This window comes from Triturus cristatus, chromosome 9 (genome assembly GCF_964204655.1).
Source record: "Triturus cristatus chromosome 9, aTriCri1.1, whole genome shotgun sequence".
NCBI classification, from domain to species: domain Eukaryota; kingdom Metazoa; phylum Chordata; class Amphibia; order Caudata; family Salamandridae; genus Triturus; species Triturus cristatus.
Window position 1 is genome coordinate 426,767,838 of NC_140592.1, and position 25,313 is coordinate 426,793,150.

Here is a 25,313-nt window from a genome sequence, read left to right on the forward strand (position 1 = left end):
AGAAGAAAAGTATATGCATATCAGATTGGACTGATAAATCATCACAGGGACATTTACTCAAAATCTTTGACCAATTATTCATAGATGGAAAGCTGAGTGATCTGAATAATAAATTGAATCTAAAGCGTATTAGCAAAAACCTTTCATAATCACTCATCACTAGCTTGAGATAAGGCTGTAAATACTTGCAAAATACAATTTGCTCATGGGCTACCACCGTGGTTTTCTCAATCTCTTTTCTAGTTCTAGTCTCATGCAAGTAGGCCATACATCTTTCTTTTAGACATTTCCTAGATATATTACATAGAGTAGGTGGATCTGTGTAATAATTCCCCATCCCTAATAGTGTGAAAAAATGTTTGATATAATTCAGCCATCTAATTTTTCCACACTTCTCCAAACCCATCGCATTTTCCATAATCATTCGGTTTAGACCAGGCTTATCTGCAGTCCATATTCTATGCCATAGTAGAACTGGTGCAGATTTTATTATATCTTCCAAATATGGCTCCCCAAGTTCTACATGGCAAACATATGTCGAGACACTCTGTGGGACCCCTAGGAGATATTTCATAAAATTATTTTCGACCACTTGTAGAGTACTGACATTTGCATGCCCCCACAGGCCTGCCCCATAAGTAACAATAGCTACGCAAGTCGCTTTATAAACAGTCAACATTTCTTTAATTGGCTTCCTCCCTATTTTACGACTGACATTTTTTAATGCCATGATAGATTTACAGTACAATAATTTCCTTGTCTTAATTGTATTGTTCCATAGGCCCGTACTATCAATTAAAACACCTAAATAGGGGAATGTTAAAACATCCTCTACTGGGGTAGATCTAATATAAATTGATTTTTTCTTTCTCTGTGCACCCGGCCCACAGTGCATGGTAAATGTCTTAGAGCAATGTATACTTAAATCAAACTGATTCATAAAATCAGAAAAGGATGTAACTACTCTTTGCATGGCCTGCGGTGTTCTAGCCATCAGGACCGCGTCGTCCGCATATAGCAGAATTGGGATTGATCTTTTTCCTACCATCGGCACGTCCCCACACTCAGTTATCAGTGTTTTTTCCACATTATTAATATAGAGTGTAAATAGGAACGGTGCCAGGACACAGCCCTGTCGTACACCCCTTTTGATTGCGAAAGATCTAGTACTAGTACATTCACCATTTTTTCCATATCTAACTCTGGCCGATGCTCCTGCATAGAGATCTCTAAGAAAATGAATAACTTGTTTATCTACTCCCAAATTACTCATAACTATCCAAAGTTTACAATGTGTTACAGAGTCGAATGCAGAGGTAAGATCCACAAAAGTTAAAAACATTCGTCCCTCTTTGGCTTTAGTATATTTTTCGGTTAAAATATGCAAATTCAAACACTGTTCGATTGTTCCGAGCCCTTTCCTAAAGCCATACTGTAGGTCACTTAAAATTTTTGCTTCATCTGCCCATGCATGTAATCTGTTTAAAATAATCCTTCCTAGGATTTTAATAGTAGAATCCAGGAGTGATATTGGGCGGTAACACTGACAGTTTTCTCGGTCGCCCTTTTTAAAAATAGGGACTATCAGGGATTCACACCACGATGGGAGGAGGGCTTTATCCAAGGTAGCATTAAAAAGACGTGTAAGAATTGGGGCCCATAGTTCACTGTTGTTTTTAAATAGATCAACAGGGACCCCATCAGGGCCGGGTGCTTTCCCCGCCAGACAGGCATCAATACAGTTTTGTACTTCTATTACTGTTATTTCAGGTTCAAGTGGGCTACTAACGTGAGTACAGTCTCTTATTTGGGTGTTGTCATTAGCACATTCCCTATTATCTTGTGCATTGGAATACAACTTGGCAAAATATTCAGCCCACTCACTCTCTGTAATTGCCACCTCTAGTGGGTCTGCATTACTATAATTTAAAAAAGGGGCGTTAACAAGTTTCCAAAATAAGGCAGAGTCTTTACTTAACGAAGCATCACATAAAGCATCCCATGCTTCAGACTTTAAAGCATTTTTCCTATTTTTGAGGGTTTGCTTATAGACATTCCTACAATTTCTAATCAGGTCAGTGTCTTTCTCCGTAGCATGTATAGCATGCTTTAGACTTTTATATGCCTTTGTACATTCAGAATCAAACCACCCCTTCTGCCTTGTATTCCCACCACTAGTACTAACCCACAATAACTTTCTTGTTTGGGCAATAATCAGTAAAAAATTATTAATGATATCAGAATCATTGGCATTCTCGTCAGTACATACATAAAATTGGGGCAACATACTTTTTATGAATTTCTCCTGAAAGTCAACTGGGGAAATTTTAGTCCACTTTAAAGCATATCCATTTTTACGGGCCATGATGATATTATCTATTATAACTTTAGATTTGGCCCTCCCACGATGTTTCTTAAATCTCAAATTTAATTTAAAACTTAAAGGGAAATGGTCGCTAAGCGGACAATCCAGAATACTATAGTTCTGTAACATATCCCTGTGACTAGAAGTCATTAAGGCATAATCAATAGTTGTATTTGCCCCTCTACCGTTAAACGTTGGTAAGAAGGGGATTTCTGGACTGATCAACCTGTTAACAAAGTCCATATCATTCTCAAATATTAATTCATTTAAATAATCCCCTCGTCTAAAATGTTCAAAATGACTAAAGCCAATGTCTCTATCTAATTTTACCCCACATAACCCACTCTCTGCACTCCTGCATATTTGGCAGTTAAAGTCTCCTACCCATATAATACAAATTTCCTCGGTCCTCCTCCCTACAGCTGAGGCGATATTACTACCTAATAGTCTGTAGACATCCACTGAGTCTTCTCCTTGAATATTGTTATAAAAGTTAACCAACACTAAAGAAAACCCTTTGTTAACTGTGATCCTTATAATGTGATAATACACATTATTAAAAACTAAACACAAACCTCCTTTAGCCCTGCCGTAAGGTGAGCTTACTGCTGGGGAGAAATATGTTTTAAATCCATTAATATGTATAGGTTCAGTTATCCATGTTTCCTGAAGGCTAATAACATCATAATTATTTAACAGTGTTTCCCAATTTGCATTACCCAATTTAGATCTCAATCCTGCAATGTTCCAGCTCAGAAAAGACCATACCTCCCCACTAGATTGATCAACCACTAAATCATTATTGCTATTTAAAGATAATTTTCCACCACAAGGTACCTCAATTTGTGGGCTCTGCTGGCACACGAGGCCTTGCCTCTTGCTGATATGAGCCACCTTAACTGTTTCTAGTTCTATGCTAGTACTTTGTAGCCCTTGGTCCTTAAGCTCATTCCATTCAGTCGTGATCAAATCAGTGGGTCTGTTGTCCCCACTGAGTCAGTCAATGTCTTCTAACCCCTGCAAGATTTGAAATCTATTTGCTAAAGGGATATCGAAATTTGGGCTAACATTACCTCTATGTCTAAGCCTATGCTCCCCATAATACCAAGCATTATCTCTCCTTGAATCCATTAATGGATAAAAATAGGTTAGGTCTACAGTTTGAATTCTGCCAATATCATAGTTAGTTTCCCAATGACATATGAAACTCACCGATCTTCTATCTCTTAGGTTTACAATAATACAATCTCCTGGTATATCTTTGTGTCTCTGACCAATCCAGTGCATTCTCCTAACATTTAGAATTTCCACACGTGTTTGTCCAGGTAGAGGTCTATTATAATTCAGCCAGTGTATTACCTTATTCTTAAATTCTTGGTAATTTTCTGTCTTTCCTTTACTCAACTCTGGTACCCCTGCCAGCACTACTGTATAAGGAATTGACGGTGGGTGGAGATCAATATGTATTTTTTTATCCTTATCGTAATTATTTGCAACCTTGTTTCGATTATACACATTCGATTCTATCATTTCCTCCTTCCCCACAGGTCCCTTATCTTTGTTTCTCTCGGTTCTTTTACATCCAGAATCCCTATGATTTAACACATTTGCCCCCATAGGTGAAATAATGGGTACATTATCCTTCTCACACCTTGCATCTAAAATTGTGGGTTCTAATGTATGCGACACACTAATAACGACATCATCTGGTTTGTTGGTGATAGATGCAGCTATAGGTCTAATTAATGTACTCAGTTGTTCCGGTGTTTCTGAATTATCTACCCCTTGCTTTTCTAAACCCTCAATTTTTTCCACAAGGGTTTTTAATCTTCCTATTATTGGCAGTACAAACGACTTCATTACCTGCTCAATTTTTATCATGAAGTCTACCAAATCTGTCAATGTAATTCCTTCTTGTATAGTGTGCTTATCATCATGGTTAAGGGTTTCAAAACTACTTAATAACTTTCTTTTCTCCCCTCTTTCTTGTAGGGGGATTGGTACAGTTTTCTTATTTTTACCTTTTGGTTTCCCTTTCTTACGTGAATTCTGTGCAACTTTTACTTTTAAACAATTCCCTTGTATTCCTAATGAGGGAATAGCACCATGTGTTGATCCCACTGTGTTTGTGTCTTTATTTTCACAAATAATTAACTTCTCCATATGATCAGACACATTGTTTATGTTAGGTAAATCCTCATTTAACCCTAATCTAGGGGTAAGAGATAGCCTATTTTCCCGAGTCATAAACTCATCTGGAGGTGTAGTTTGCAAAATTATGACACAGTTAGGGTCCTTAACCGGAAGGTCCACATATGAAGCCATAAGAATTGATTCTTGTGAATATGCTGTGCTCAACATGAGGTTAGGATGATCTTCAGAGTCTTGGTTCTGTTGCGTTTGCAAACATAGGCTAGGGGGTAGTGACAGCCGCCTCTCCGTGCTCTCAACCGCATTAACGACTACCCCTATAGTTTTTTGCAGCATCCTGTCTATTGCTGTCAAGCTTGGTAGAGGGGTTTTGGGTGGAGCTTTGGTTTTTACACTTGAACGAGTAGCCATCGGCGTGGTTTTTCCCATTCTTAGCAGCCAACGTACGTTCAATATATGTCAGGCACCCCTTGAATTATAATATCAATCAGAATACCTGTAAAAACAGCCAGCGGGGGTGGCCCAGCCCAGCCACGGTCAGCCCCGGACGGCCACAGACGGCCCGCCCGTGCTTAGCCCGGCACACGCCCGCACGCGTCCCATGTAGCGGGCCTTGCACTGCTGATATGCGCCTCCTGGCGCTGTTGTTACGTGTGTGCAGTGCGCCGCCACTGGTGCTGCCGGGATTCGTAGTCCCGTTGTGCGGCGACGCGGTAATTGGCTGGGAATGACTCCTGGCGGTGGCGGCACAACGTTCTAGTCGGTATGACTCCTGGCGATGGCGGCAATCAAAATCAGGTGAGTTCCCCCCGCTCCGCCGGCCTTGCAGTGCTTATATGCGCCTCCTGGCGCTGTTGTTACGTGCGTGCAGTGCGCCGCCGCTGGTGCTGCTGGGATTCGTAGTCCCGTTGTGCGGCGACGCGGTAATTGGCTGGGAATGACTCCTGGTGGTGGCGGCACAACCTTCTAGTCGGTATGACTCCTGGCGATGGCGGCAATCAAAATCAGGTGAGTTCCCCCCGCTCCGCCGGCCTTGCACTGCTTATATGCGCCTCCTGGCGCTGTTGTTACGTGCGTGCAGTGCGCCGCCGCTGGTGCTGCCGGGATTCATAGTCCCGTTGTGCGGCAACGCGGTGATTGGCTGGGAATGACTCCTGGCGGTGGCGGCACAACCTTCTAGTCGGTATGACTCCTGGCGATGGCGGCAATCAAAATCAGGTGAGTTACTTGTCAATAATGACCCATTATATACTTATTTTTATAAGAGAGAAGGGAAGTTTCTTTATTGGACACCTGTTTGCTTTAATTGCTATCACAATTCTGTATCTCATTCTATTACGCCTCAACTTACTGAGATAGTTCAGCTTACCCATTGTATTGCTGTACTTACTGAATTGACTGTTGGCTTGCATATGTACTAGATTGATTGATATTCCAAATAACACAATTTAACTATATTCAGTGGTTCCTGGTCCTTAATGTTGAGTCATATCGGCTTCATGAGTTAGAAATGAATTGTTGATGTCTTCTTCCTTTCAATGCCTCACATTAACTAATAAAATTCCATATGACCAATGGGGAAAAATATTTAACAACTAGATCGAGATATTATATTATAAGGCCCAGCGCTCTTTCAGCATAAATGACAATCCCTAGCATGACATCGGCATGCCATCTTTTGCATCTGGTGGTCACCTCAGGTGTTGGTTCTGCCTTACTGGCAATTATTGTGGAGCCTGGTTCTATCAGTGGCATAAATACTGCAGGTGTGACATTATCTGGTCATCTCTGAAGTAGGTTGGATGTAACAGTATAAAATATGGCTATGTCTGCCCTAAAGTGGGAAGACATGAAATATCTTGGACACCTTCAGTAGCTGTTGGCATACTGTGGGTAGCAATAGCAAAAAGTGGAGCTACATGCCATATTGTGGCCTTCCTATTTCTAGCATAACAAAACTGATCAAAATTCTTATAATGCCCCTTTTAACTAGATTACCAAAAATGTTATATAATCGAGGTGCTTCGTAAGGCTGGCAGGATAGCAAGATTAATTGCAAAGGCAGTGAGAGGTGAAGGAAGTACTGTTAGATAATTTTAAAATAAAAGGTAACCTCGTTAAATTGCAATCCAGCAATTTTTTAACTCTGTCTAAATTTATACTTAGACAATGATACTTCCTGTTAGAAAATGAAGTGGTTGCCCACATTTATTCAAAATTCCATGACAGGAAATTCCTCAACACCCAAGTGGAGGGGTCAGGCTTAATTGGCAAAACTGCTTTTCATGAAAGTTTCCTCTGAAATGCCTCTAAAACTGATAGCACCTAAGCATTGTTTTAAAAAATTTCTATTCAATGTACAATTTATCTAGATTGTTTTGAAATTCTGAACTTGATGAGGGGTAGAGCGGTGGTTCATCTAGCCTGCTTTATTTGATTGCTCATTGCAATTCAATAAAGCAATTTGTGAGACACTGTTCAAAGTTGATTGGTCACCATTTGCTTAATCTAGAATACAACAAACATGTTGATGTATTTTCTGCATTTGATAAAGCACAATGAGCTTGGGGAAGGACTAAAGAGAGGTGCCTCAAATTTCAGTAAGGAAGGCCCTCAATCTAGATTTAGAGGGATTAGCATTGGATACTGAAGCCATGATTAACCATGCTCTGTAGAAAATGGTTTAAAATCTGGAAAAAATCAAGTTAATCAATTGGTCAAGAGAGATGTATGGGCATGAAGAAACTTGTTATCAACTTTAGAGAAAAACAAAACATTCAGATTAATGAGCTGATAAAGTTTGGTTGGAGCAACAGAAACGTCTATTGTGCAATTTAAGCTTCCGCAAGGAATAGACATATGGACTCACATATTGTCAAAACACAATATAGCACCTCATTATTGTTTACATGATGTTAAATATAAGGAATTCTATGACAATTATCATTAGTATTGTACATATTAGGACAAGAGTTCCACCAAATTCGCTGATTTTTCCACAGGTCACATATGGGCAGCTCCAATGTGGTAAAGGATTTATGTGTTTGGTGTGATCCCAGGGCTTGAAAAAAAATCAACCTGGGTCAAAGCGTCTGGATACACCCAGCTAGCAAAAGAGTTCAAATATAGCTCCTTTTAACCATGAGAACATTGACGTTGACTCATCAAAATAGTATAAGAGAGTAAGGGGGTCACACACCCTTTAATCCCAGAAGGAAGTGCCATCACACAATATTGGACCTACTGATGTCATGTGATCATTGTCTCTGTTGACAACACAAGATGTGACCTCACAGAGGAAAAGAAAAACTAAAAAATATGTAAAATTAAACAAAATGTTGCATGTTAATGACGACAAAAAATGCTAAACTAGGTATATCTATTTTATTCACCACATATCCACATATACATTAATTAGGCTGCTACCTTATGTAAGAGATACAGACACCAATTAGCCAGAGGCAGCCAGACATTATAAATCCAACAACAGGCTTGAATGACAAACACAGACTTGAATGTCCAGGCACAATAAGATCTGAAGCTTCCCCCGGCACACATCAGTTACTGCATAGCCTTATCGGTTTAGGCTTCTTTCATAGAGGTGGCAGCTGGTGAACTTTAAAACAAGTGGGGCAAAAATACCTGCCTCAGATAGACTGGAACACCTGAGCATAGCAAGTAAGCGCAACATATTCTAAGGGAGCAGGCTATTTTTTTAAACACATTTTACAACACACGTTTCCCATACATTGGCCATGTAAGCTTTACTCTTAATTTGTGAGTTGGGGGTCCACCTCCCCAATGAAACTGGGTTGTTAATTATTCAACATAATTTCTCCAAACATCTGCTGAAGCGGTATATGCATTACAATGAGTTAAAGAAAATCTAGTAATACAGTGTCACATGGCCTATCATTTTTCAAAATGTATGTTACTTTTTTTTGTATTTTTTCCATCCTGCCACTCCATTGTAGATGCTCAGGCCTATACTATGACTCAGAATCTACCTGGCAAGGCAGAAAATATCTACAAAAATTAAAACCTCACAATCACAGGCCAAAGGTATACAAGCTAGACAAACCATGCAGTATCATCGAGCAATGCAACTGCTCAACTATATAAATCACCCATTATCAGACAAATTACACCACGGATAAAAGCCTTCAGAAATTAGTGTTAATTACCACATAGAATAGTTGGGGTTACGACGATTGCCATAACGGATCAAAGTAGGCGGTTGCTCTGGGCTCCAGTTGATACTTCTGCTTTAAAAATATATCTCTTTTTAATAGAGGCAAGCAGGTTATTCTGAAATGTCTAGGCCTAGAAGTGCAAGGGGTTGAACTAGTAGAGGCCTTTAGGGATATCGCACAGCTAGTGGATAGCTTATTGAAAGCCCCCACTTACTCGTCTAGGTTGAACGCCCCTAAATAGTTTGATGGTCAATGCTGTCGGGTCCTAAGAGAGCTAAAAGTGGCCCTTAAGCAGTCTCAGAGGGATAGGGATCGGGTGGAGGCCTGTCGTATAAGTTATAAGCAAGCCGCCAAAGAGCGAAAAGGACAACTACAACAGAAAGCCTGGGAGGAGCTAACAGAGGCAGCAGAGCTAGAGGACTCTACTCGTTTTTGGAGAGTTATTAATAAACCATGTTTTAAAGACTCAAATAAACCTGGGTTAAGCCATAATATCCTACCCAAACAATAGCAGCAGCACTTTCAGGGTTTGTACAACCATCCCTATAGAGTAGAACAATCTCAGACCCCAAACTCAGAACAAAGTTCTACCCCCATTATATTTTCTTTAGATGAGGTGAGAACAGGAATTGAGGGTCCCACGAGGAACAAGGTACCGGGACCAGATGAGATCTCGCCAGACCTCACCGAATGGTCTGGGTACCGCTCCTAGCAAGTGTATTAAATGTGGTAGTAACTTCAGTAATGCCAGCATCTAGGTCCACTGCTACTATTGTGTCCATTTTCAAGAAAGGAGACAGGGACAGTCTACATTGCTATCGTCCCATATCTCTTATTGATGTGTCTGTGAAGGTTTTGGGGTGGGCGGTTTTAAACAGGTTGACAAATTGGGCGGAGGCCAACCAAATTATAACGGATGCTCAATATGGGTCCCGACCTGGGAAATCTACCACAGACCAATGCCTCAATCTTTATAGATCTCACTGCGGCCTTTGACCGAGTGAACCGCTGTAAACTATGGACTCTCATGGGTGAGCTCAGGGTGGACCCACAAATAATCAATATCCTAATGTCCCTAGACTCTAATACCTCGGCAGTAGTTAGATATACACAGGTAAGGGAAGGTTACAGACCATTTTAAGTGCTCATGCTGGGTTAGACAGGGCTGTATATTAGCGCTGTTTTTGTTTACTTTATATATCAACAGCCTTGATTCTGCCCTGATGGCCATACATGCAGACACCCCGAGGATAGGTACAAGAGCGGTCCCTGTTCTGCTTTATGCAGACGATGCGGTAATCCTCGCCCGCACTCCAAAGGGTTTGCAGCTTTTAATAGATGGCTTTGTGAGCTTCATGAATAATCTGGATCTGTCCCCCAATCTAACAAAGTCATAGATTATGGAAATTGGGAAGAAGCCAAGCAGGCCTCATAATTACACAATAGGCACACACATTTTAGGGAAAGTTCCGGCCTTTTCATATTTCGGCATTTTATTTGACGGAAAATTGAACTTTAAATACTTTTTAGAGGAGAAGTGCCTCGCTCTGATAAGGTCCACAGGAACACTAGCTGATTTTGCTCATAGACTAGGCCGTTGGACCCCAGTAATGAATTTAAAGCTATACAACTCTATCTGTTGCTCTAAAGTTTTATATAGTAGTGAGGTCTGGGGATTTTTCGAGATTAACAAGTTACATACTAAAGAGAATAAATATCTCAGGTGTATGCTGAAAGTTCCCCATAGCACCCCTGCGTATATTGACCACAAAGAACTGGGGTCTAAATACATTTCTGATATGGGACAGTTAAACCCTATTGTGTTGGGGCGAAGATCTGGTCAATTGAAGAGGCTGGTTTTCATAGACTGGTGATCCAGGACTGTCTCTTTCTTGACTGTGCACTCAAAATCCCGCGGTTAAAATATGCAAAGGACACCTTCTCTAGATTAGGGCGCACAGTTTTTTTTACTAACCCTGATAAGGTGAGAACCCAGGAAAAAGGCACTTATCAAAGATCTGTTTTTTAAGTATGTTACGTTGCAACGTGAGGACAGCGAGCTTTATAAGTCCACGGTGAGAGAACATATTTTAGTCAAATCGATCCAGGGCATAGAACCATACTTATTTCTCATAACTAGAGCACATGACCGATTTTTAATTGCCTGTTTTAGATTACATTTATTTCATCACCTATTGGCTGTACCTGCTGGCTTTACATTGAATATAGAACATAGAGGACCCTCTGGCTGTGACAATAGGACTCTACAGGATACCCTACATTTCATCCTACTCTGTCCGCACTATGCATATCTCAGAAAAATGCTCCTGAAGGGCCTTTTGAGAAGGTTTAGATTTAGACAGGCACGTGTTGCCTTGTTGTTTTTAAAGCTGTCATCAGATGTTTTAACACTCTTCTGTGTTTCCAAACTTTTTAAGATCTGCTTTAAAGTTACAAACTATGAGGGGTGTTTGAAGCCCAGAAGAATGTTTGCTATTTTGCTGCTATAAAAGTACTAGCTGAATATTTTATTGTTTTTTATATATTTCAAACATGCACTAAAACTCGTTGGATGCACTTTCATATGAAGCGACAATTGGTGAATATTGACAGGATATATACTTGGTCTTCCTCATGTATGTGGCAGTCTCTATGAAGACTTCCTTTGCCTGATGCTTGTATTTTTTAAGACTTTTTTTATGGTCATATTTTTATATGCCGAATAAAGATTCTTCTTCTTCTTATTATTATTATTATTAGTGTGAATTATCGTTTAAAGGACAACTTTGAAACATATTTTTTAAATCCAATTTTTTTCCTGAAATATCTTCCCAGTTTCATTTTTTTTTTAAAACAGCCATTTCACCATGCCATATTCCTTCCCAAACAGAAACTTGTTGATTTCATGAAAAAATCAGCATTTTTGATCTGAAACACCAACGTTTATTTATTTGTTGTTTTGGTAAATTCATGTTTGGTGTCCAAGCAGCAGCTCGTTCTTTCTCCAAACATTCATATGTACTAGAGTCATGCAAGGCGAGATTATGTTGAACACATTTATCATCTAATATTTGGTATGCCATCACATGAAGGTACCTTTGACCACCATAATGCAACAGATAGCCACAATTATGTCAAGGTCGCACTCGGTATGGTAAAGATGGTTATCCTTTCTCCATCTTTAACTAGAATGTCTTCCACAAAGCTCACAATATTTCAAGAATGGGCATCATAACTCAGTGGCGGCTGGTGACATTTAAAAAAAAGTGGTGAGGTGTAAACGTTTGGCATGACTTTGATAAAGGGAGCAATGTGAACAAGTTCAATGGACAAACCTGGGGTCCAGGGTGAGTCCCTCCCCTGAGAAATAAATGAAAAGAAGACTGGCAAATGGTGCATTTAAAAGCAAATAATATAGCGATAAACCAAGGCTTATTAAGCAGTGAGAACATATAGTCTTGAAATATTAAACACATTAAAAACTGCCCCGTATCTTCCTGCATTAATATGTTTAACAGTTACTGTAGTGTTTAAATTGTACAGCACGACAACTTTAGCCATTAAAAATGTATGCTTGCCCTGTGTCTTGCACTGCATGCAGCACTAACCTTGGAACAATATGCTAGAACCAGACTGTGGTAAGCACCCACAGACGCTGGCTGCAACCGGTCATATAGAAATGTGTGCAGGCAGGAAAAAGTGGGGGCTCTCTTTAAAGGAGCATGTCAAATAAATGTCTGTAATTCCAATAGTGTGCCACCTGACTGGTATTTTGGTTTCTTGCTGAAATTTAATTTTATCCAGATAAATGACACAACAACTGACATACACCTAAAGCCTGTCAGTATGATTGGATTTGTCACTGGGTGTTAGATGTTTAAGATAAATGAGTAACAATGATTTCTTATAAATAATTAATATTGGAAATGTTTAAATTCTGAAAAAGTTACTCTGTGAATTAAATAGCATTGAGACCTGTGGAAGGAATTTTGGCCTTCAGTTATGTGTGCTTTATGTTAGATGTGTATTTTCTTTTTCTCTGCATATCTTGTCCATCTGCACATCTTTCACCCCCTTTCTTTGCTCTTCAGCTTCCTCTTTTGTTCTTCCCTCAATCCACTTCTTCGCATCTCTGGCACTTCACTGCTCCCAACATGCAGTGCAATCCCTCAAATGTAAGCACTTTAATTTCTCGTACTTTTCTTTGCAAATATTTTGACATCTGTGTACCTCCTTCACACACATATCCACAGAAAGTCAGTTGCAAATGGAATATATAAACATTGTCTGCAGACGGGCCAACCCACTGACGGGCACATCGTTTGGCTGCAGCCTTAGCGCCTGCACCCTCAATCAAAAATCCCTCATAAACACCTGACAGGGCTCAAGCCTTCTATGCACAGAAAAAAATACAGATAAACAACAGCAATTTTAAAATAGGTAGCTCTTGGGGAATTCAAGTTTAAGTTAAGCTTGTGAAATAAGAGTGGAACTAAATCACTAAAATGCATTTCCTTGACACTTTTAACATTATTGTTTGCAAATCAATCCATGTTTTTGGCATCAGGGTTAACTTAGGGGCATGAAGATAGGGCCGGTTGATCTATTTAGTATGTTTTTATGTAAATGTGAAGGGATTTCAGATGGGCCCAGCCCCTGAGCCCAATGGGGTGGCATCTTTATTGTTTTAAAGTGGGTTCTGAACACAGGAGATCGGGAATGCAATTTGTTTGTTTTAGGATGTCTAGTGAGAGAGGGCACGCAGAGTTGGTACAGGAGGGAGGGACTGCACGTTGTTCGATTAGCTGGGTTAATTATTTAGGAAATTACGGCATGTTGGGTTTAGTGGGAGGCAGCAGGCATGGGCGCAAGGTGAGCGCTGCATTATTGTTTTTATGTCTGTGATATAATAGCACAGGTTGACAGGGTACAACTTTTAATTTTGTAGAAACCCCTGACGAAGAGCCCAGGAGGCTCAAAATGCATTGGGAATATAACGCAATGAGCCTACTCTGTGTTTCACCTTTGATTAATCATGTTGCTGTGAAAAAACCTCAATGGTTACTCAGTAAACATTGGAAGACGCTTAAATATAGTTGAAAGGTGAAAGGATGCCGTCAAAGCAGTGTTTCATGAAATTCGAAAAGTGATTAAAAATATTGACTACTATGGGTGTCTCAAGATTACTATGGATAACGCTGGAAGAAATGGACATAAGGAGTGAAGTTTTCCCACATTCGCAGTGTGGCAGGTGGGGTGCACACAAGCACCCTATGATATATTACTTTTAGAAAGTGGCATTTCCTTACTGCTCTATGTGCCTGCAGCCTGACTCCAATACATGTCTGGGGTGGGTACGAGCTACACTTTGTGCATTCCCTTTAGACAGCCACAAACACAGAAAGGCTAGATGTATCTGATATCTGCATTCTGATGGCTCTTCCTGGGCAAGAAGGGTGGGGGAGCTGACATCTACAGCTGAATAGGCATTGTCCTGTTTCCACGCGAAGGGCATATTACCCCCTACTGATAGTTTGGTGCCAGGGCTGGGAAGAAAGGACCTCTATTCACTTCAAAGATCCTTCTTTGATGTCAACGCCACATCAATGGCCCAACTTGGTATAAGTTCTGGGTCTCTGACCCTACAAAGACAGTATACTTCTGGACCTGTGAAGAACTCTGCTAAGAAGAAGGACTGCTATGCTGCTACAAGGACTGCCACTCTGCTGGACTGCCGCTTTGGAAGAACTGCTTTTTTGCTCTGATGTGCTGCCTGTTGCCTGCTACCTGCTACCCTCTGCTCTGCTGAGGAAAAGGACTGGACCAATCTCACTTGAACCCAGAGAAACGCCAAGGGCTTTCTGGTTTGCTCCCTGTTCTGACGTCTCGGTGACATCAAAGACTTCCTACAACCCTGCAACAGCACCTGAACTCTGCCATCTGTGAGTCTTGCCTTTCCAATTGATACCAATCCAGTCCTGGGCTCTTGGAAGTAACTTTTCTAGGCTGACCCAGCAGAACCAACACATCAACAACTTCGTGGCAATTAGAACTGAAGCATCTGCATCGACGCAGTTGCTTCTCGCGGACATTGCTTTGACCAACTAAGCAGCTGGACCATGATGGTCTATACGGCTTGGTGACAATGCATCACAAAGGGGTTCACCAACCAGGCTTCACTGACTATGCGGATCGTAACCGACGCATTGCCTACATCCAAGAGATCAACGACAATGCATTGCCTCCTCTGCTCCTCGCATCAAGTCTTCGCCATTGATGTTTCCTCCATCCAAGGTACTTTTTCTGCGGGACTTGCATGTGTCCTGTAGCCCACCTGAGCTCTATTGCTGTCAGCCAGAACTTTGGATTTACCCGGATCTAGCATGACCAGATGTCCCTTATGACTCTAAGCAATATAATTTTATTTAAGCTTTAAAAATTCATAACTCCGGTTCTACATATTGGATTCTTCTCGATTTGGTCTTGTTTCATTCATCATTGAATCTCATATATATCAGTGCTGTGGTGGCCATCAAACCTCGTTGGGTGAGCAGTGCTGTTTGTAGCAGAGTGAAGAAGTAGTAACCTTCACACAGAAATCAACTCTCCTTTAATTCTGTCAATCCAGTTCTGATAAGGATAAGGAAACATTCTCCAAATATCATCTCTCTCAGATGATTACTTACCAAAACCTTTAAAGACTCTGTCAAATGTTGGAAGAGCTCCCCTTCCACTAAACTCCTCCGAGTGGTCCACTAGGGCTTCCTTCACAGCGTCATATCCCCAAAGCACTACCACGCGGCGAGGACCCAGGGATACTGTGAAAACTGGACCATATTTCTCACTCAGCTGCAAAGGAGAAAGAAGTAAAAAGATTTTATTTAAACTATATTATTCCATGCACACTGAATGATGAATTGAGAACACTCTGTTATTCCAATGCATGACAGTGCTGTGCCATGCAGTCAAGAAAGTGAATCCATTGTAAATGCCTGGAGATGAGACATATTTTTTAATCCACCTCATGCCCTAGCGGGATATGGGTGGTCTAATCACTGATTAGAGTGTATTTAAGCATCAGCATGCATTTTCCGATGAGGTCCAATTCACTTATGAGGAAAGACAAGTTGTGTCTGCATTCATAAGTAGCTTGACTATTGCCAATGTAATTTACACATTTATTACAGAAGGTAGGGTGCATATAAAAGGTCTGATATGATTACATGTGATTCCTGTTCTTGCCTGGTGATGCATGCTTAAATTGTTTACTGTGTGCCACAAAAATATTCAGTATAAAATATCAGCTTACCCATACATCCACTTCACAATATTGACTTGCACAATATCATTAAGGTAAATAGATGTAGAATGATAATGAATCACTACTCCTATATATGTGGACTGTGACCATCTGTGTGTAGGTAGATATTTCTTTGGTTGGAATTTTGACTGACAACCTAACTTTGTACTTAAGACTGAGTAAATGAATGAATGGAGGAACATCTTATACAGCACATTGGATGTGTTTGTCTTTTTAGGTAAGGGGGCATTGATCATTTCCAAAAATTAGCTTTCAAATGTCTTCCGAATGCAAGATTATTGGCTCATGATGGCTAGTAGAAGTGTGATCTACAGCTTGAAGGAAATATGGAGGGACAAAGAGACAGAAAACACAGGAACATTGGTAGTGTGGCTGACTAATGTATAGCTAGGATCTGTAACAACTAATGTAAGCATGGACATGCAAGCCACCTCAGACTGCATACGGATATATTATACAAGAAAAAAACACCAAAGTATACAATAAAGCAAATAAGATGCATGCAATGGGGAAAAATCATGTGCAAAATTGCAGTAATACACAGGAAAGCCATTCACATTGCACTATTGCCAGGACTTTAGAACCCTTTTAAGTCCCTAAAGGGTACCTATAATACCCAGGGCATCAGTACTAAAGAGGGTCCGTATGGGCTGCAGCATGTATGTTGCCACACAAAGGAACCCACACAAAAAAACTGCATGCTAGCTGCTATTGCAGGATACATGAAAATTGTGCAAGCCATTTTGAAAACACGACAATGCACACTCCTGTGAAATTGGTGCCAAACCCTGCTTCCTTCTGGTACCTTGACCATTGCAAAGACCCAACTCGTACAAAAGCTGTGCATCCTCCAAACACTTGGAGGACTGTCCAGCACTTCAACAACCACTGAGCAGCTCCCTTGGGGTGGAGGAGCCACTCCCCTGCACCTGCAGGCACCAATTGCACTTGTCTGGTACTTTGTTTTGATGACCATCGGGCCCATCAAGGGTATATCTCATCAGAGGCAGGTCACCATGTTTCCAATAGATCAGCCCCATCTCTCCAGTGAGTTTCAAAATTCAAGACACTCCAGGAGTCTCCCTGCTCTAATACCTGTGGTACCAGAGCATTTGCCACAACCAAGGCTTGGTGAGTGTCCAGCCTGGACACCCCTGCCGTAAAATCCGACCTGCCGATAAGATACTTCAGGACCCACAAGGCAACTCAGGAACCGTGAGAGCCTCCAACACAAAGGACCCATTGACCAAAACACCTCTGCACCCATGTCCCACAGCCTGGGCTAATGGTAACCCAACTGCATCCCCATGCCCCAGAGACCCTGATGAGCTAAGCCCCTTTTGCGTTCTGTCAGACTTGTCCGCACTTGCAGCCTTTTCTTGTTTCAGGTACTCTGACTTATCAATGCAATGCTCAAAGCTATTATTGCGACCCGCACCTCTGCACCCAGGAGACACACCAGAGCAGATAAACTCAAACTGCTGGTGGTTCTTTAGACCTTCGCTCCCAAGCACCCTAAGTCCTAAAGTGTATCTCAGACAATCGCTTGAAAGTATATTCAAGCAGTGTGTTTCTCCCATATGAAACTGTTATTTGAGCATTTTACTGTTTCATCGTAAAATTCTAAACTCTGAAAGTACTTACATAATTCTGATGATCTTGTTGTCTATCATGATATAAAATTATATGTTATTTTTATAAATTGGTCTCAGATTTTGTTTTGAGTGTGTGTACCATTTAGTCTGTGTGTTCAACAAATCTTAACACTCCCTTTTGATAAACCTAAACTGCTCAACCACACTACCACAAATAAAGCAGTTGAGATTACTAAAGTAAGCCCCTGTAAACCAATAATGACGTGCCCCTTCATTGGTACACTGCATAAAAAGTCAACTTCGTACAACAACCACCCGAGAAGTGCAAGCATTAAAAATGAGTATTCAAGTGAGTGGTTTGTCAATCCCTAGGCCTTCCAGGCCATCATATATTGGAGCTACACTCAACTGAAACTTGAGTCCTGAATAGCATCCACTGTGAAATGTGGAGTTTCAACAAGCACAAGAATTGGAGGAGGTGGTCACTGCCCTCATTACCAGTAGCCTATACACTTACATTGTGAGTGGCAAGTCCTCTTACCACACATAACGTATCGGAATTATGAGTTAAATACCAGGTGCAATAAAATCCACATTCCTGGGATAAATGTTGCAAGATAAAACCTGCTGAAATTTACCAGGGAAAAAATGCCAACAAGAACAAATGGACATGTGGATTTTGGTAAGCTAAGGAGCAAAACCCGAATGTTAAGCCACATTTTGTTGAAAAAATACGTAAAAAGCGACAATTATTGCACATCATAAATTTTAAACACAATAGTATCAGATTTTACCTTCTGAGATAAGTATAGCACAGAACACTGGGCACTCATAATGAGGGCTCAAGTCTGGAAGAGACCCACAGGAGCAGACTTCCACAGTGGTGAGTATGAGATACAATGAATGAGTTGAAATGGATGAGATAAGGACCAGAAAAGTAAGGCGCAAGCTTTAGTGACCATGAATGACTTGCCTGTACTTCTCAATGACTAATTGACCATTACAGTACATGAGATGGATTCTGACGGGACAAAGGCCTTTGTGAAAGATTCAGAGAGTACTTGCAGCCTCTTCTGGAGGGCTTCAGAGGTCCTATGATATTTATGGTATGCACATATATAGTTTCTATTCTAGGGAGGGATTTCATAGGAACACGTTTTGCTCCATCCTTAGCATGCCAGGTGGACTTATTAGTGTTATCAAACACCAGCATAGAGGGAGATAATAGAACAATCACTGGGTTGCTAAGGGCCCATATTAAATTTAGATCAATGTCTTATTATTATTCTAGTGTATAGTCTTGTTTTAAAACCATTACACTATATAAAAAATAAAAGAAATCAATGTCAAGATTTATCAAGGCTTTTAGATGGTCCAATGCCACAAAAAGTAATGCAAACCGGTGCTGTTTTGGGATTTACTTTCTAGTACAAATATTGATTTGCATTGGAAAGCTGCGCTGAAGTAGTGCATGTAAACGTTGCTCACCACTTGAGGCATCTTCTATGTTGTATTTTTCATATAAAAGGTTCACTAAATCTTTGTATGTCTCGCTTTCTTTTATCCTCACAGAACATACATAGACCCTGTTGTTATGTGAGTACTATTGATTCTTACCTGTACCTTACACCATTTTCCCTTTTTTTCTTAGCTTTATTCTTTTATTACAGTACTAATCTCGGTCTCAACGGTACATAAAAGAGTCCTAATGATGATTCCATCATTTTTCAGGGGATCAAAACATCGACTTGACTCGTGGACCTTTTCCTAAACTGTAGCTCTATTGGTAATAGGCCATGTTACTCTTTGGGGCATATTTATCAAGGGTTTGCATGGCCCTTGCACCATGCAACCCCAAAAAGGGATGCAAGCTTTGGTTACTTGAACGCCTATGCTCTGAAAAATCTTAATGTATAGGACACCCCTATATGTGCCCACTGAAAGTCCTACATTTCATATCTGAGCGGCGCCCACTGAAAGTCCTACATTTTACATCTGAGCGGCGAAGGCCCATCAATCGCTCATTCATGTTTTTACATCTGTCTCCAGCTCTCACAATTCCCCTCAGTTAACTCAACTTCTGCCATCCTCATTACTGTGCTCTGGAATCTCCTCCAACAAACTCACTGAACCACCATTTTCTACTGAAATAGACAAGGACCAGAATTAGGTACAAGATGAAGTCATATGCCTGAAAATGAGCAAACTGTGCAAATGTGCATCGCCAAACCTTATCCAGCAAATAAGAAAAAACAATACCCGGTGATTGGTCCTTAGACGGGTGGAAAACTATCTGATGACTTGGCTGCTTTTTAGCTACATGCACTAAAACAAAGTTTGTTTGTGATATTTGGTACACACTGTTTATTTCAGAAACAGTGATATCAGGAATAACTTACTCCTTGTGCTGCTCCTGGCTCTCTTTGTTTCATCTGTGCTGCTGGACCTTTATACTATAGTAACACAGATGGTCTGTGCCCGTGAAGAGAGGCACATTCACCTCACACATCGGTCAGCCTTTCAAAACGTCCTATTGGTGGTACCTCTGCTCCCCTGCAATCCAGGACTCTGGCCAGCCCTAACCTCCTGAGGCACCCAGCCCCATTGAGATCTGATTTTCACTGAGTCTACTGTTGTTACCAAAAAGCCTGCTACATTTATTACCGTTCTTTTTCTTGTTGGTTCTGTAAAATGTACAGTTTCACATATTCTGCAAATATGGAAAAGTCGTGCTCACATTTTTATCATGAATATACAAAAACACTTGGCTTTACACTGAACATTGAGTCATTTCACTCAGTGGCCGCGCCTTCTTTTTAGGTCTCGCCTGGCGTAGACTATAGACATACGCAGTCTCGCTGGCGAGATTTAATGAGTTAGGGTAGATTTCACTAGCAGGGTTTAAGCCCCGCCCCTCTTTTCCATTGGCTGGCGTCACCGTTTATGCTAAACGGTGGCCAGCCATTGGAAAAGAGACGTCTAGTGACGTACAGTTTTCTCTTTTAGAGCCGTCCCAGTTGGACTGGCTCGGTTGCTTTACGTTTGTGGTAAAAGCTTTTCTTATCTGTATGGGGCCATGTGTTTCAAACATATGGCCCCATAAAGACAAGAAAGCTTTCGTGAAGGACGAAAGTGAAAGCGGACCATGCCTTAGCAGCTCAGCCAGGCGTGGCGAGACTCCACCCCCTCTGCCATCGCCATTCCCGCACACGCGGAACAATAGAGCCGCATTCAGGGAGCTTGCGCCACAGGTACCGTTTCACTTTATAAATTAGTGCGGGTGCCCACCCCGCTTATGTGAGCCCTAGCGGGTGCCCACCCCGCATGCTAACTTTATCTCTACACAAAGAGAGCCTACCCCTCATTTGCCGCCCAAGATTGCCGCTGCTGCTGCCCAGCCGCGGCCGCCCGGAAGTCAGGCAAGTCTGCCTGCGACGTGGGTGGGTCCTGCGACTGGGCCGGCGGAAGTCCCCAAACTATAGTGAAACTTGATAAGCAGCACTCTAGTTCTCCACAGCTCTAATTACACAGAATTAACCCTTGAACCTCAGTTTCCCTCTTGCACCGCACCCCGCTCTGTCACGGCCCCTCAGGCCGGCTCCACAGCGCCATGCCATTCATAGCTTTGTCGATGCACCCAAACTCGGCCCTGCGGCACTCTGCTGCTGCAGGGCTGAGGCACAGTGTACACCTCAATCTTCCCTGCAGCACCCCTTCAGCGGCTGCCACGCAGCGTTACCAATACACCGGATATTACTGTGGAATCTGCACGCATGCTGCGCAGAGACACCCAACGTCGCCAGTCGAGACGTTACTCGTGAGCAACTGGCAGAGTCTGAGCAAGAGGGTGAAGCCACGATGGGGACACTGGAAACCCACGGCCAGGAAGTAAGGCAGGAAACAACTACACTCACTGCACTGGGAAGAGCAGTTGGGCCCTCACCAAGTGAGCCAGACAGTAGGAAGAGGGCAGTGGCATCCCGTGGCACTGCGCCACATACCTGTGACCAGCTCCTGACATGTACCTAGGCCACTACGCTTTGTGCGAGACCGCGGCCACACCTAGGCACTCTTGGAGTCTGCCGTGCGGGAGTCCAGAGGCCATCCTGGAAGAGTGGAGGTAGGGGGGGATGCCCAACCAGCAGCCTCTTTCCAAGAGGTAGCTTCAGGGGCAGGGTGATGGAGCAACAGACCGGGTACGAGATGGGCTGCCGACCATTACCTCGCCCCCCATAACGTACCCTTCCTGTTGAGGGCACTGGATGCATTAGCTCTCTTCCCCTGTGTCCTTCCTGCCTACCCCTTCCCCCATTGATGCAAGTCCCCCCCCCCACCGACCTCCCTCAAAAAAATGCAATCATTAGTAGCTTATCCCTTCACTTGCGACCTAGGCCCACCTCACCATAGCCCGCAACTCCCCCACCTTGTACAATCATATCTGCCCAACCACTTCCGGCTATTGCCCAGCCCTTTCTGATCAGGCTACCACCACTCCTCAGACAGGGTTGGAGGGTCAGATGGCCCCCTTACCATTTTCACTCCGTCTCCCTCCTGCCCAGGACTCAGCCGTGCACAGCAACCTACACCCCTTCCCTCTAGGTGCCACCTGTCCCCCTCCGCCCCCCAGAAGTGGCCATGCCCCATCCTGACACTCCAATCAGGACAGGTTGGTTGCTGAAAAATAAAACTGTAATAAATAAACTTTATTGCAGTTTTATTTTTCAGTTTTGTCCTGGGGCTCTCATAGTGGGGCAATGCACTCCCGCTCAAAACGGAGGAGCCGACCCAGTCTCTAAAGCGCTGGCATGCCTCCTGTATCTAAAAGTGGGATATTCTCTCCGCCAGACTACATCTCCCAGACTGCATTATAAACGTTGCCTCGATCCAACACCAATACTATGTATTTAGATAACGTATGCAGATGCACAGAGCGTAATATGCCATTAACTACCATTGTTGTTTTTTTGGGGGCTGGTCTTAATTCACACCCTATAAAGCCTGCAGTGGGTGAGGACGCCCCTCAATGGCAGCTCAGAGGAGCTGCACGCTGGTGTCGCACTAGGTTGCTCTTTCATGTGCAATAGTTTTATTCATATTAATAAATATTTATAAAGTGCAACAAATGCCCATGGGCATCTTGGCGTTTATGGCTGTAAGAAACTGCAATGTGATGTAATGAAATTGAAGTAAGTTGAAGAGGGGAGGCAAAGAGGCAAGATGTAATATCTTTCCTAAAAATGCTCAATTTTGGCTAACTTCTCAGATGCCAAAGCAGCCGGTTCCAAAGTAGGCAGAAGGAATGACCACAACTCCTCCCACCCCAAGAGGCTCAGAAGCACATTCATAGCCAGAGCCCAAGGGGTTAAATCCCTGCAATAGGTCTCACCTTTAAATAAGTTAATGCCATTTGCTTTGTTAATGGTATTGTATTCTAGCTTTGCATTATTTAGTGTATATTTGTGATATGTTGTAGTTGTTTGTAGTTAGAATTGCTTTGTTAGCCGTGTAGTAGTTTAAAGCATAGCGTTAGTAGGAAAAGAGCAATGTTTTAGATTTGGGAGGTGAATGAATATAAGAATAGTATGTGTGTTAATTTCATAAAGTGAGGATTACAATAGCATGAGGCAGGCGAAAGGGGCGAGGGGACAGAAAATATATGCACATATCACAAATATACACTAAATAATGTAAGGCTAGAATACAATACCATTAGAAAAGCAAATGGCTTTAACTTAATCAAAGGCGAGACCTATTGCATTCTCAATGCTTGTTTCTTGCTCCATTAGTCAGGAGTCTTCTTTCCCACTTTCGAGAGAAAGTTGAATAAGCTTGCTTTCTTTCTTCAGCCATGGGGGGCATTCTGCGGTGTAGCGCAAGGACACCCAGACTATGGGTTTCAGTGCACTGAAATATTTAAATACATTTCACTCATATCACACACCATTCAGGAGCTGCTTCTCTCCTTCAATGCCTAATTCGCAGCACAATCTGCTTATCGTTTCTAAAGTTTTCAGGTTTATTTGTAAAGGATGATTTTTTTTTATTAAAATGCTATAGGAAGAGATACAAATTCTTAAGACCAGTGCTTTATTTGTCAGGCGGTTGCTGCTGGTTGGCACCAGCATTCTTTCCTGAAGACTGTGGGTTTTGTTTCATTTTCATCTGAAGGAAGAGAGAGAAAAATAGAAAGTGAGAAGGAAGAAGGAAGAGAGAGGTAGAAAAGAAGTGACCAAAAGCCACAGAAAGGATGAAAATTTGACTGCAAGGGTGAGATAAAGGGAAAGGCAACGTTGTGTGATGATTGGACAAGGCATAATGTAGAATTAAGAAAATATAGCAATGGTAAACTATTTGGCAACTTACAGCATGCAATTTTTTAAAAGAGAAGCATAATCTTTCTGTCATATCATGAAACATTGGAGTAAAACACTCACCGTACTCAGGGATTCCACCATGTCGCTGGTTTTTATTTGAAGCAAGTTTCCGATCAATGGCAGAGCAAGGGGGCCAGGAGGCAGGTTGCTTCTTTTGAAGGTCCATTTCCATGCATGGATTAAAAGCAGGAGGGAAGTACAAGCAGCAAGAAAAATCAGCGTTGTGTCAGAAAGCGCCATTTTTCGATATCCTACAGTCCGTTGCTGTGCTGACAGAGTTGGCCAGGAAAGCGAGCCAGAAAAGTTGCTTACGCTGTTTATAGATGCTGGCAGGGCCTATGCCTTGCACAATTTTCCAAACTGTATTTCATTAGTCTGTGTTCCATTTTAAACTAAACCCTCCCCAGGGATTGACAGCCATCGCCAGATTTAGAAATAATTTGAATCATTCTGAATGCAGTGAGAGCTCAAACTGTGCACCCGGAGAAACCCGTGGTAAAAGAGATTAACAGGCTCCCAGCCCCACCAAAGCATTAGGTAGGTGAGCTTGCATTCATTCACACCACAGTAGATCAATTAAGTGCACTATTTAACCCAGTAAGTGGAGCATCATTCACCAGTGGTTTCTTAACCAGAAACATTTAAAAATGTGTTGCTCAACTACTCAACTCACCTCTGTACTTTATGACTTCAGATTTGAACAGAGCAAGGAAGGGGAAAATAAAGATGTTTCTGCACAAACAACCGCTCCAATTACACCACTTACCTGGAATTTTGGCAGGTATTAAATCAAAATTAGCAGACATAGACTGGGGAACCTTTATTAAAAACTTTCAATGTTGCCTTCTTCAAGAAACGTGGGCCACTTCACCAGTTCATACATCTGGTTACACGAATTCTCCTACGATGCATCACCCTAAAGCTGGTAGGGCATCTGGTAGTCTAATTACATGGGAGCGGTGATCAATTAACTACAAGTAAAAGCAGATAAGAAAGGCTTACCAGATGTTTATTAAAACAGCAAGTGGTAAATCACTGATGTTGATTAATATTTACCATAGAGGAATGGCGCCGAACCAAGGGATAATTATCGCTTAGCACACTTAGCGCTAGGATAATTATCGCCGGCTATCGTTGGCTTATATCGCCGAGATAGTGTGCTATCAGCAACGCTTATCTCTGATGCGCTATATAAACCAGCGATAGTTGCCAAAAGGTACGTTTATCGCTGGAAATCCAGCGATAAATGCAGAACGACAGGCGATACCTTGTTAATAGGGCTGGGTGGTCTCAGCCCTATAATCCACCACCCAT

The 25,313-nt window shown here is 42.0% G+C and overlaps 1 protein-coding gene across 2 annotated transcripts in view; it reads right to left on the reverse strand.

Moving 5' to 3' along the window:
• Window positions 1–24,268, reverse strand: part of LOC146798087 (cytochrome P450 2G1-like) — a 299,091-nt gene extending 274,823 nt beyond the window's left edge. For both annotated transcript variants that reach the window (XM_085625307.1, XM_085625306.1), the window contains exons 1-2: window positions 24,060–24,268; window positions 15,396–15,558 (exon numbers count right to left, since the gene is read on the reverse strand). In XM_085625307.1, coding sequence (XP_085481433.1) covers window positions 15,396–15,558; window positions 24,060–24,239 — 343 coding nt within the window. In that variant the 5' untranslated portion in view covers window positions 24,240–24,268. The remainder of the gene's footprint in view (window positions 1–15,395; window positions 15,559–24,059) is intronic.
• Window positions 24,269–25,313: the final 1,045 nt, after the last annotated feature.